The sequence below is a fragment of the Sinocyclocheilus grahami genome, unplaced genomic scaffold, assembly GCF_001515645.1.
Source record: "Sinocyclocheilus grahami isolate Dianchi unplaced genomic scaffold, SAMN03320097.WGS_v1.1 scaffold72.1, whole genome shotgun sequence".
Lineage (NCBI taxonomy): Eukaryota > Metazoa > Chordata > Actinopteri > Cypriniformes > Cyprinidae > Sinocyclocheilus > Sinocyclocheilus grahami.
Window position 1 is genome coordinate 1,051,734 of NW_015505251.1, and position 10,920 is coordinate 1,062,653.

General features: G+C 38.9%; 1 protein-coding gene across 1 annotated transcript in view; it reads left to right on the top strand.

Annotated features, from left to right (window-relative positions):
• The window catches only part of LOC107585568 (PHD finger protein 12-like), a 13,291-nt gene extending 6,231 nt beyond the window's left edge, over nt 1-7,060 (top strand). The window contains exons 3-15 of the mRNA XM_016272640.1: nt 737-809; nt 1,249-1,666; nt 2,072-2,192; nt 2,497-2,629; nt 2,868-3,032; nt 3,237-3,383; nt 3,491-4,037; nt 5,286-5,393; nt 5,505-5,663; nt 5,748-5,846; nt 5,918-6,000; nt 6,123-6,261; nt 6,344-7,060. Of these exons, the coding sequence (XP_016128126.1) occupies nt 737-809; nt 1,249-1,666; nt 2,072-2,192; nt 2,497-2,629; nt 2,868-3,032; nt 3,237-3,383; nt 3,491-4,037; nt 5,286-5,393; nt 5,505-5,663; nt 5,748-5,846; nt 5,918-6,000; nt 6,123-6,261; nt 6,344-6,708 (2,557 nt within the window). The 3' untranslated portion in view covers nt 6,709-7,060. The remainder of the gene's footprint in view (nt 1-736; nt 810-1,248; nt 1,667-2,071; nt 2,193-2,496; nt 2,630-2,867; nt 3,033-3,236; nt 3,384-3,490; nt 4,038-5,285; nt 5,394-5,504; nt 5,664-5,747; nt 5,847-5,917; nt 6,001-6,122; nt 6,262-6,343) is intronic.
• Nucleotides 7,061-10,920: the final 3,860 nt, after the last annotated feature.

Sequence of the window (10,920 nt, forward strand, 5' to 3'; positions counted from 1 at the left end):
AATCTTGTTCAAATTGATTTCATAAAATTGGTATCGAAAAAAGTATCGTTCAGGAACCGATATCGAAGTCAAGGTATCGGTATCGATATCGAAAAATTTTGAATGATACCCAGCCCTAATAGTTACCCTCATTACTTCTCATTCTGAAGCCACAGCAGTGTCTTATAGTTTATCATAGAGGCTTTGTTTGGATGGAATCACTCCTGCCTAATTTGATGGCTGTTTAATGCAAACTCCTAGTTTTTACTGCTATAGTCCTATGCTTATCACTAAAGGGGAAGTAAATGTATTGTTATTCAACAACTCTCCTATCCTGAGGGGAGATTTGTTCGAATGTGCTTCACATAAAATCGATCCAGCCTTTCTCTTGGCTAATGTAATATAAAGCTGGTCTATAATGCCTGCATGGCAAAGATGAAAAAAAAAATTGTATTTACATTTTTGTAGAATATCAGTAACGTTGCATCATTTGCAACATGCAACCTAAAGATTGCAAAGCATACTTGTGGTTCAGCCTGTTTTAACTTGTAGATTTGGTGAGACCTAGACTGTTTCTGTGTGATTGCTGCGTTGTGGTTTTCTTTGCATCAAGCACATGATTAAAACCTGTAAGCTTTAACTGTATGCAAAAATCTTTATTTCTACAGAGAATTTACATTTAAATGTGTAAAAAGCATTGTTGTGCTTTTAAACACATCAGGATTTGTAAAAGTAATAAACATTTGATTCTTGACAGTAATCCACCTTTGAGCAGAGAGATGCTGCCGCCTGGTGACTGGATGTGTCATCGCTGCAGTGTGCGCAAAAAGGTTGGTGAAGTCATATTTGCCATTGCTGTCTTGTATTTGGAAACTTAAGCTGTCTAATGTTTATCTATTCACATTTAAAGGGATAGTACACCCAAAAATGACAATTGTCAGCTTAAATAATGAAATAAATACTTAATTTTTCCTTTAATTTCCTGAAAAGACTGCATGCCTATTCCACAAAGGATACAACCCCAAAATGCATTGCTTTAAGCTCAATTAAAAAAAAAAGATAGAAATGTTGATTAAACAAACTTGCTTTTCATTCAGTGTCTAAAAGTAATTTATTAAAAATAATTTATTTACTCAACATGTGTGTGCTATTATTTTTTAGTTATTAGAGTAAGAGATACTTTAATGTGCATTATTAAAGTATCTTATCAGCATGTTAATGGTTAGTTTTTGGAACAGAGCTGTAGTGTGTAATTTTCTGTTTTTTTAGAAGTGTGAGCAGAAGGCAGAGCAGGTGAACGGGGCGTTGGAGCGGCAGCTGTCCAAACGGTCCTCCTCCCCTGCAGCAGAGCTGGAGCTGGGAACACTGCGTCTGGACGGGCTGCCCTCTGCCACATCAGGAGGCCTGAGACTCGCCGTCGCACAGGTCCGTCTTCTTGAGCGACGCACGAGCAGCCGTCCCGGTACGCCCACTTCAAACGCGTCCACCGACACGCCTACGCCGTCAGAACATAATGACGTGGATGAGGACCTGATGGACGTCGAAGAGGAAGTGCAGGGCTCTGAGTCCGAGAGCGCCACTCCTCGCCTGAAGAAACCTTTTCAGCTGCTGATCGCTGCAGCCATGGAGAGAAACCCCATGCAGTTTCAGCTGCCCAGTGAGGTTACGTGCACCACTTCACTGCCAGGTGAGGCTCGCCCACATTATTGTGCTTAGTGGTTCAAGTGTGCTTTGTGTGTTGTTATAGTTAAACTCTGTGTGTATGTGTATGTGTATGTGTATGTGTATGTGTATGTGTGTGTGTGTGTGTGTGTGTGTGTGTGTGTGTGTGTGTGTGTGTGTGTGTGTATTCAGTTGATTAAATCAACAACAACAAAAATGTCGTGTTTTACAGAGGTTTGTGATTATGAAATTAAACGTTTCTCTGTTTCACTTAACATTGTTGCACATTATTGTAATTTAATATCTATTATAAAACCCTTATTTTACTCTGTGTGTGTGTGTATGTGTGTGTGTGTGTGTGTGTGTGTGTGTGTGTGTGTGTGTGTGTGTGTGTGTGTGTGTGTGTGTGTGTGTGTGTGTGTATCTACAGGCAGCAGTAAGCGCAGAAGGAAAGAGGAGGCAATAGGCAAGAATGTAAAGAGGCCACAACATGAGCTGGATCCCAGCGGGCTGGTCCCCCTGCCAGTGAAAGTGTGCTTTACCTGTGGCAAGTAAGAGTCCAGAAAAATTGCAGACCACTGACAGCATCATGTAAATTATTGGCTGATATAAATTATATATAGAGAGATTTTCCTATGTGATTTTTATAATAGGGTTTTTCAGTTTGTAAGTAAAACAAGGTCTGTGGTAAATATACATTTATTTGCATATACTGTCTATAATAGTATATAAATAATATTAAAATAAGACTGTGCCAGAATTTTTATGTCATTGCATCCCTAATGGAGTCACATATTGATTGTCATCATTATTGTTGCACAGTGCATGAGGTTCCTCTCTCTTCTTGCTCCATAGGAGCTGCAGGGTGGCTCCTCTGATCCAGTGTGATTACTGTGCGCTCCTGTTCCACATGGACTGCCTGGACCCCCCTCTCACTGCCATGCCCACTGGGAGATGGATGTGTCCCAACCACGCAGAGCACATGGTGGTTAGTGTCTTGTCTCTGATCACTTGGTTGTTCATGTTAGGGATGTTTAACACCAAACATGTTATTATTGTGGCACTAGTAATATGAGTTTTCTTTCTCTGTTGAGTTTGTGTAACATTTGTCCCTTAAGTAGTAATATTTCAACAAGCTCATTTTGTCTTCTGATTTATTGTGCTTTTGTTACACTCTCATGATATTGTGGACTGTAAAATAAAAAAGTTGCTTATTTCCATTCTAGCTAAACCAAAATAACGTGACCCTCAGCACACGTTGCCAGCTCTTCGATCAGTTCCAGGACCGATTGTCCCAACATGCAGTCAAAGTGGACTTCCTGCGCTGGGTTCACCGCCAACACCATCCCAACCGCAGAGGTGTTCGCCACATCAAGAAAAAGACATTGAAGGTGGAGACTCATTGAGCAACATTATTATTTTTATTTCTAATTTGTTTTATTTCTGCTCCATTCAACATTTCTTTGGCTAAAGATTGCTGTGATTTTTCTATAAAATTATTTTTAAAAAATCCTTATCCAGTCTTCAGATTATTGGAGAAAATCACTTTGCAAACACAGCAGCTTTGAGTTTTTGTTACTTTGATATGTTTGTAGGTCCCCAATGCCATTAAAAGTCACTACCAAAATCCCCCTTTGCTGGTGGATCAAGTGGGTCTTCGCAATGGACAGCTGGTCACAAACGGTTTCATGGAACAAGAATGTTCTTCTCGACATGTAACCAGTGAAGGGGAGCAAGACGAGGTAAATGCACTGTAAAAAGTGATTGTATAACAAACTAAACGGCTGTAGTATAAATATGAGTGCAAAAGTATTTCGTATCATTCAGCTTTTTTTTCCCCTTTCCACAGTGGCTTCGTCATGTCATTGCACTTCAGTGCAGTATTATGAAACATTTATCTGCTAAGCAGATGTCATCCTCCCTCCGGGACTCGGAGCAGACTGATATGTCAGAAGGGAAGACTCAGGAGTCTACAGAGATGCAGGACCTCAGCTCTCAGAATTCTGACTGCCTCCAGCCTAGAGGTACACAAGTTGGCCCCCAGGGGGCCCCTGTGCTGCCCTGTGCTGCACCCGAACAGTCTGAAAGCTGCAGAGAAAGGTCTTGTCAGGGTGACACTGACAGTCCAGCGGAGAAGGGCAAGGGAGTGAATGGGCCAGTGGTATGTGGCAGGCCCAGCAGCCCCTCTAGACTACAAACTCCAGCACTCTCAGAACCAGCCCTGCTCAACCATGTAGTGGACGTAAAGACTGAGAGCAGCAGTCCCCTCAGCTCCCGTATGCAGAGAGGTACTCCATCTACCAGCCTTGCTTCAGACTCGCCTGCCCATCATCACAGCTCAGCTGTAGGGAACTCCTCTTCAGTTCTGAACAGCAGCTTGTCATCTCAAACTAAAGGTATTTGAGCCTACATCACTCTATACATCATACTCTCTGTACATCATACCTCATTTTCCTTCAGCTATGCTCTAAGATTAAGAATCACCATCATCCTTGTTTCCCCACAGACAAATGGGTAATAACTCTTTTAATATATATTGCAAAGGAATTGACAAGTCTCTTATGCTCACCGATGCTGCAGCTGACAGTCCAGCGGAGAAGGGCAAGGGAGTGAATGGGCCAGTGGTATGTGGCAGGCCCAGCAGCCCCTCTAGACTACAAACTCCAGCACTCTCAGAACCAGCCCTGCTCAATCATGTAGTGGACGTAAAGACTGAGAGCAGCAGTCCCCTCAGCTCCCGTATGCAGAGAGGTACTCCATCTACAAGCCTTGCTTCAGACTCGCCTGCCCATCATCACAGCTCAGCTGTAGGGAACTCCTCTTCAGTTCTGAACAGCAGCTTGTCATCTCAAACTAAAGGTATTTGAGCCTACATCACTCTATACATCATACTCTCTGTACATCATACCTCATTTTCCTTCAGCTATGCTCTAAGATTAAGAATCACCATCATCCTTGTTTCCCCACAGACAAATGGGTAATAACTCTTTTAATATATATTGCAAAGGAATTGACAAGTCTCTTATGCTCACCGATGCTGCACATATTTTTTTTGTTTACTTTTCGATTCTATAATATTTTAAAATATGATTTCTGTGATGGCAAAGCTAAATTTTCAACATCCATTACTCCATTCTTCAGTGTCGCATGATCCTTCAGAAATCATTTTAATATGCTGATTTGGTACTCAAGAAACATTTCTTATCAGTGTTGCTTTTTCAGGATTATTTGACTAGAAAGTTCAAATAAACATTATAAATGTCTTTACCATCAATCTTGTTTAATTAATGCATCCTTACTGAATAATTGTATTAATTTATTAAAATCTTACTGACCATAAATCTTTAAATTATTTTTTTTTTTTTTGCTGTACTGTTGTCTAAAATTTCATTAGCATTTGACAAGGCTTCTGGGTAAATATGATAGAAAAGAAAGAACAATAGAAATACAAAAGACATTTTTCCAAATTGTCTTTTTTCCTCTCAAAATTACTAAAAGAGTTGTTAAACTGAATCATTTAGTGGAAAATGTGCACAATTTTGCAAATCCAAACCCTAATATATGTTGTCCAAACTGAAACTAAATTTGAGTTTCAGTTGGTTTTTCAGTCCACAAAATAGAATATTTATGTCTTGTTTTTCCAGAGAACAAAGTCAGCACAGATGTAATGCCTGCTGGGAAAGGCTCGGTGCTCCCATCTTCTATAGGCAGCTTATATAGCTACATCAAGAATGTGGTTCAAGGCGATGCAGGTAAGAGATCCACTTCAGCCAGACATGATTTTTAAATGAAACCATTCATTTTCCAGTAGAAATTATAATCTTGCATTGGTTCTGAGGAATGGAATTCTTTCTGTGTTGTAGAAGTGGACATGAATGAGCTGGATGAGGAGTTTATCAGACTCCTGGCTTGGCAGAGGATCCAACAACTGTTGTCTCCCAAAGCACTTCAACCCTCAAACAAATGTGGGTGTCCTCCAGCCGTCACTGCCTCTCTCCCAAAACCTTCCCCTCTCGCAGATGGTAACAAAACTCACCCATCACATCACATTGAGGCTGTGCTGTTGCCCCTCCAGTCATAATATAGCAAGTCTTTGCTTTTTGCAGCACAAAAAAGGGACGTACAAGGTCGAGCAGTACTGTGTCCTTTAACAGGAAAAGGGGCAGCTATCAACATGTGCTATAGGACTCTGTACATAGGAACAGGTACGGTTTGCTACAACATTGCGTTTGCATTGTTTTGAATAAGATTTATAGAGATTTTTGCTTTGTTTCAGGTGCTGAAATGGATGTGTGCCTTACAAACTATGGTCATTGCAATTATGTTTCTGGGAAACATGCCTGCATCTTTTACGATGAAGTGAGTGTTATCCATAATTATGTCTCATTAAAGGCTCTTGGGAAGCTCATTTTAATTTCATTGTCCAGATTTAACATGTCAAGGGAGATGAATGCTTCTAAATGTAATTTAATCTCTCTTAGAACACGAAGCATTATGAGCTTCTGAACTACAGTGAGCATGGGACGACTGTAGATAACGTTCTTTACTCATGTGACTTCTCCGACAAACCAAACATCACTTCACCCTGTGGACTCTCGTCCAAAGTACAAAACAGCATCAGTGAGTACCGCCCATATCTTGTTTTTGTAATGCATGACACAAATTGTAGTAATGCGTTGTATCTGGTTTGGTAAATCCACAGGAGGTAACAGGTCAAGGAAGCCGCTTGGTGAGATGTGTGCGGAAGTGGTGCTGATGCCCGCAGGTGGTGTGATGAGCAGCCAGGCTCAAGGAGGACCCAAATCACCCTGCAACTGTAAAGCCAGCAGCTCCAGCTTGATAGGGGGCAGCGGAGCCGGCTGGGAGGGCACTGCATTGCTCCACCATAGCAGCTGCATTAAAGTGGGCTGCATGCAGTTCCTGTTCAGCATCACGGAGTTTGCTAGCAACCAACCCAAAAAAGAGCAGGCGTCCACCAGCGTTAGCCAAGAAGAGACTGAAGCGGTTGACGCACTGACTCCCAAACGCCACCAAAGGCCAGTGGTACAGTCCAAGTCTGTATCATAACCCCTCCTCTCCTTTGAAAATACAATGGACAGTAAATGCAGTTTGGAATTGAGGAACTTTGATAAAGCGGTTAATTCATTTATTTGTATGAAGGTATTTTGGGGGCTGGGTTTTACGGAAAAAGTGTTTGCACATTACATTTCTATAATTTTTTTATGCAAAACCTTTTGACTGAGAAGCACCTCACTTGTCGACACCACATCCTGTATACTTTGTTAGTACAAGGGGTTTTTATGTACTCTTTTGAACAATACATTTACTCCCAAAATATTTTATTTTGTTATAAAAATGCATTGTCCTTTTTCTGCTGTTTTTGCACACTAGGTAACTATTTGCAGAAATGCATACATGTGCAAATACCCGTTTGGAATTGAGGAACTTTGATAAAGCGGTTAATTCATTTATTTGTATGAAGGTATTTTGGGGGCTGGGTTTTACGGAAAAAGTGTTTGCACATTACATTTCTATAATTTTTTTTATGCAAAACCTTTTGACTGAGAAGCACCTCACTTGTCGACACCACATCCTGTATACTTTATGTTAGTACAAGGGGTTTTTATGTACTCTTTTGAACAATATATTTACTCCCAAAATATTTTATTTTGTTATAAAAATGCATTGTCCTTTTTCTGCTGTTTTTGCACACTAGGTAACTATTTGCAGAAATGCATACATGTGCAAATACCTACGTAGGATTTATTAGCAGAATCATTGAGTGTTCTGGTTTCTTCTGGAACTGTCCATTTCTCTGTAGTGTTAGAGCCTCTACAGCCTTAGTTGTGAAGTTCATTTGTGTATAAAGCTAGTTGTTCAACTAAAATTGTCCCTTTTGGTCATGTACATGTGACTGAAGTGTCATTTTGTCAGCAAGAAAATGTTGATGTGTAAGTCATTACATTGTAAATATATAAAGATTTTTAAATAACAGACCATTTCATGGTTTTTGTTTATAATTCAACTAGAAAAGAAAATTATGACTATTCATCCTCGTGTTGTTTCAAATCTGTGTGACTTTTGCCAAAACAGCCTTTTTTTTTTTAAATATCTTGTTTCACACTAGAAAGTAAGCCATTGAGGAATGAAATGAGAGTGGAAAAAAATTGACAGATTTTCATTCTTTGTGGTAGCTTTAATCCCTTTGATGTGTGATTATTACATAATTTAACATGGATCAACGCTTGTTGCTTCTTATATGAAATTGCTGCGAGCAAAGGCACGGGTTTACTTGACTCTTGTACTGTGGAACCGTGACTGAATTAAGGGAGTGGAGGCTGTATTCTTGTGACGATAGCATTTTGCTGTGTTCACACTATGTTGTAATTACCGTAATTACGAGGTGACAGCACACAAACACGCTGCGTCTTACGACTTGTTCCGAAAATGTATGAATTTCTTTCAGCTGGTGAACACGGAATAAGATTTTGAAGAATGATGATAACAGTTAAAGGCACAATATGTAATTTTCCGGTCGTGAGTATGTGGCGTAAAGCAGCACTGTTTTATCATACTAGATACATTTGAAAGTTCTGTTATAATGCTACTCTGTGCGGTCGTCACCGGTCTACTAAAGCATCTTTGGTGTTTCCATGTTTTCTACAAAACAAAACCGGAAATCGAGGGGTTATGACGTCATTGGCAGGCGACACTATGGAAACGGTCCGTGTCACTAGTTAAAATTGCTTATTTCTCTGGATTTAAACATTCTTCGAAACATTTGTGATAATGTAAGTACACAAGTCAGCAAAATATATAACACTGTTTTAGTGGTTTTTGGATATTTTAATAAAAAAATCTTACATATTGTGCATTTAACAGTAGCCATTGACTTCCATAGTATTGAAAAAATAATACTATGGAAGTCAATGGCTACCTTCCTTAGTTAACAACATTCCTCAAAATATATTTTGTGTTCAGCAGAAGAAACAAACTCCTACATGTTTGGAACAACTTGAGGGTGAGTAAATGTTAATGTTGGAATTTTCATTTTGCGGTGTACTATACCTTTAAGAATGCAGGTAAAAGTGAAGAGATAATCAAGTGAACAAGTGTAGTTTGTCTATCAGGTGGTGAGGGTTGATGGTTGACAGGTAAGTGAGCTTTGAACAATCACTGTACTGGTACGTGTGGCGCATTTTTCCCCCTCAAAAGTTCAGTTATGTTGCAGCTATTATTGACAGCCTATGTAGGCTCCTATGTATTGGGACTATTCAGTCAGGTGCTTTTCCAGACACCTCTATTTTAACCATGGCTTCTGCTAAAATACTAGTCACTGCAATTGTTAAGCCTGCTGTTAAGACACTGGATTGTGGTACCACCATAATGAATCTTTTACGTAGTTTTATAGAGGTAAATGTTCATCTTTAACTACTGTGACCAGTGAACCTAATTATCAGGTGTAAGAAAATGTGTTGCTTTGAGTTCTATTCAAGTTTTAACTTTATTTTCACGTTATTTTAAAGTTGACTTCCCAGCAAGCAATAGCCGTCATTTCAACGTCTCGGTTAAGTATAGACCCGATATAGTCCGGCTATGTGTAACCCACATTTAGTTAACAACATTCCTCAAAATATATTTTGTGTTCAGCAGAAGAAACAAACTCCTACATGTTTGGAACAACTTGAGGGTGAGTAAATGTTAATGTTGGAATTTTCATTTTGCGGTGTACTATACCTTTAAGAATGCAGGTAAAAGTGAAGAGATAATCAAGTGTTAGGCAGCGCATGAGATGGTTGATATCCCATCATGTTCGCAGTGTCAATAATATCTACAAAGATATAAGTGTCAGTTTATGACATGGTCTATATGTAGCCACGATTTAGCTCTAAATTAGACGGGCTACGTACGTTCTTTTAGCCCACCCGGCGAAATCGAGGCAATATGTGGTCTAATTTGAACGGCTTGGCTATAGCCCTATACCAGTAACCAGACCAGCCATGAGCATAGCCAAAATAGCCTTAAAATTGTTTACATGTCATTTTCGCCAACGCAGCTTCTTATCAAATACAAGTAAACTTTTGAATCATTTAAATTAGCATTATTTTATATTTGAATTATTTTACAGCATTATTAAATATAGCATTATTTATTAAATGTTTCAAAAGTTTACTTGCATTTGATAATATGATGTCATGCATCCCACAAGCTGTTACATTCATACACATTATATGATATTCTTGATATTCGGCTGTCTTTCGTTTTATAAATAAAAATGCAATTACAATTCCCAACCGCTAGATGGCAATTGTAGCCCTACTGAGACATGACTACTTGCAACGCGAGATATGAGAGTTAGAGATCAGTGTTGTGTTTTGAATTTTTTTACGAGAGAACACTAAGTTTAAGAGAGCAGCGGGCAAACAACAGGACATTCCTACTTGGTCTTGTAAGTATCTGTGTTTTCGTTTTGACGTGTTTATTATTTATCTATAGTATTTGTTATCATGTTTAGGAACCGTGACATTTTAGTGAAGGGAGCAGATCGTAGCTGATAGTGATCCATGACTAGGCCCACAGTTCAGCACGCATGTGTTCAGAGGATTAATTGCAAAATTTAATAGAGTAAAACTTTTATCATTTGTATGTGTTTACAAACTTAATCGATTTTAAAACAGTGCAAGAAGAGCAAAGAGCAAACAACAGAACAAACACAGCTTTGACAAAGATTAATCCATATTAATTTATACAGTGAACACACTCAGAAGAATTGGAGAAACTGAGGAGGAGTTTCAACATCTGGAAAAGATCCGGAGCAATGGTAAAAAAAAAAATTTAAAACCCTATCCAAAACAACATTTCCTCACTAAAGCGCTCATCTTTGACAAAGTCCATCATTTATTTTAATTATTATATTGAATTTATTACTGAACAGTGGCTTGTTAGATACAGAGAGAGCATGAGCTATTGAATAGAATATCTTTGTCATTGTACAAGTAACGTTACAATAAGATTTATTTTGAAACTTCCAGATTGATAGTAAAGCTTAAGAATACAAATAATAAGTGCAAAATGCTCAGATGTGCAATGCAGCATTAAAACCTAAACAGTACAAACAGAAAACATAATGTAATAAAACGGTAGGAGGTGAATTTATTATTACATGTACATTTGAGGTTAATGTGTGTACTGGGCTACTTTTTAGTTACAGCAGCTATCACTGTGTTGTTATGAAGTCAGTTGTGCCAGACAATTTTGGAGGCAGAGACAGATTGTGGG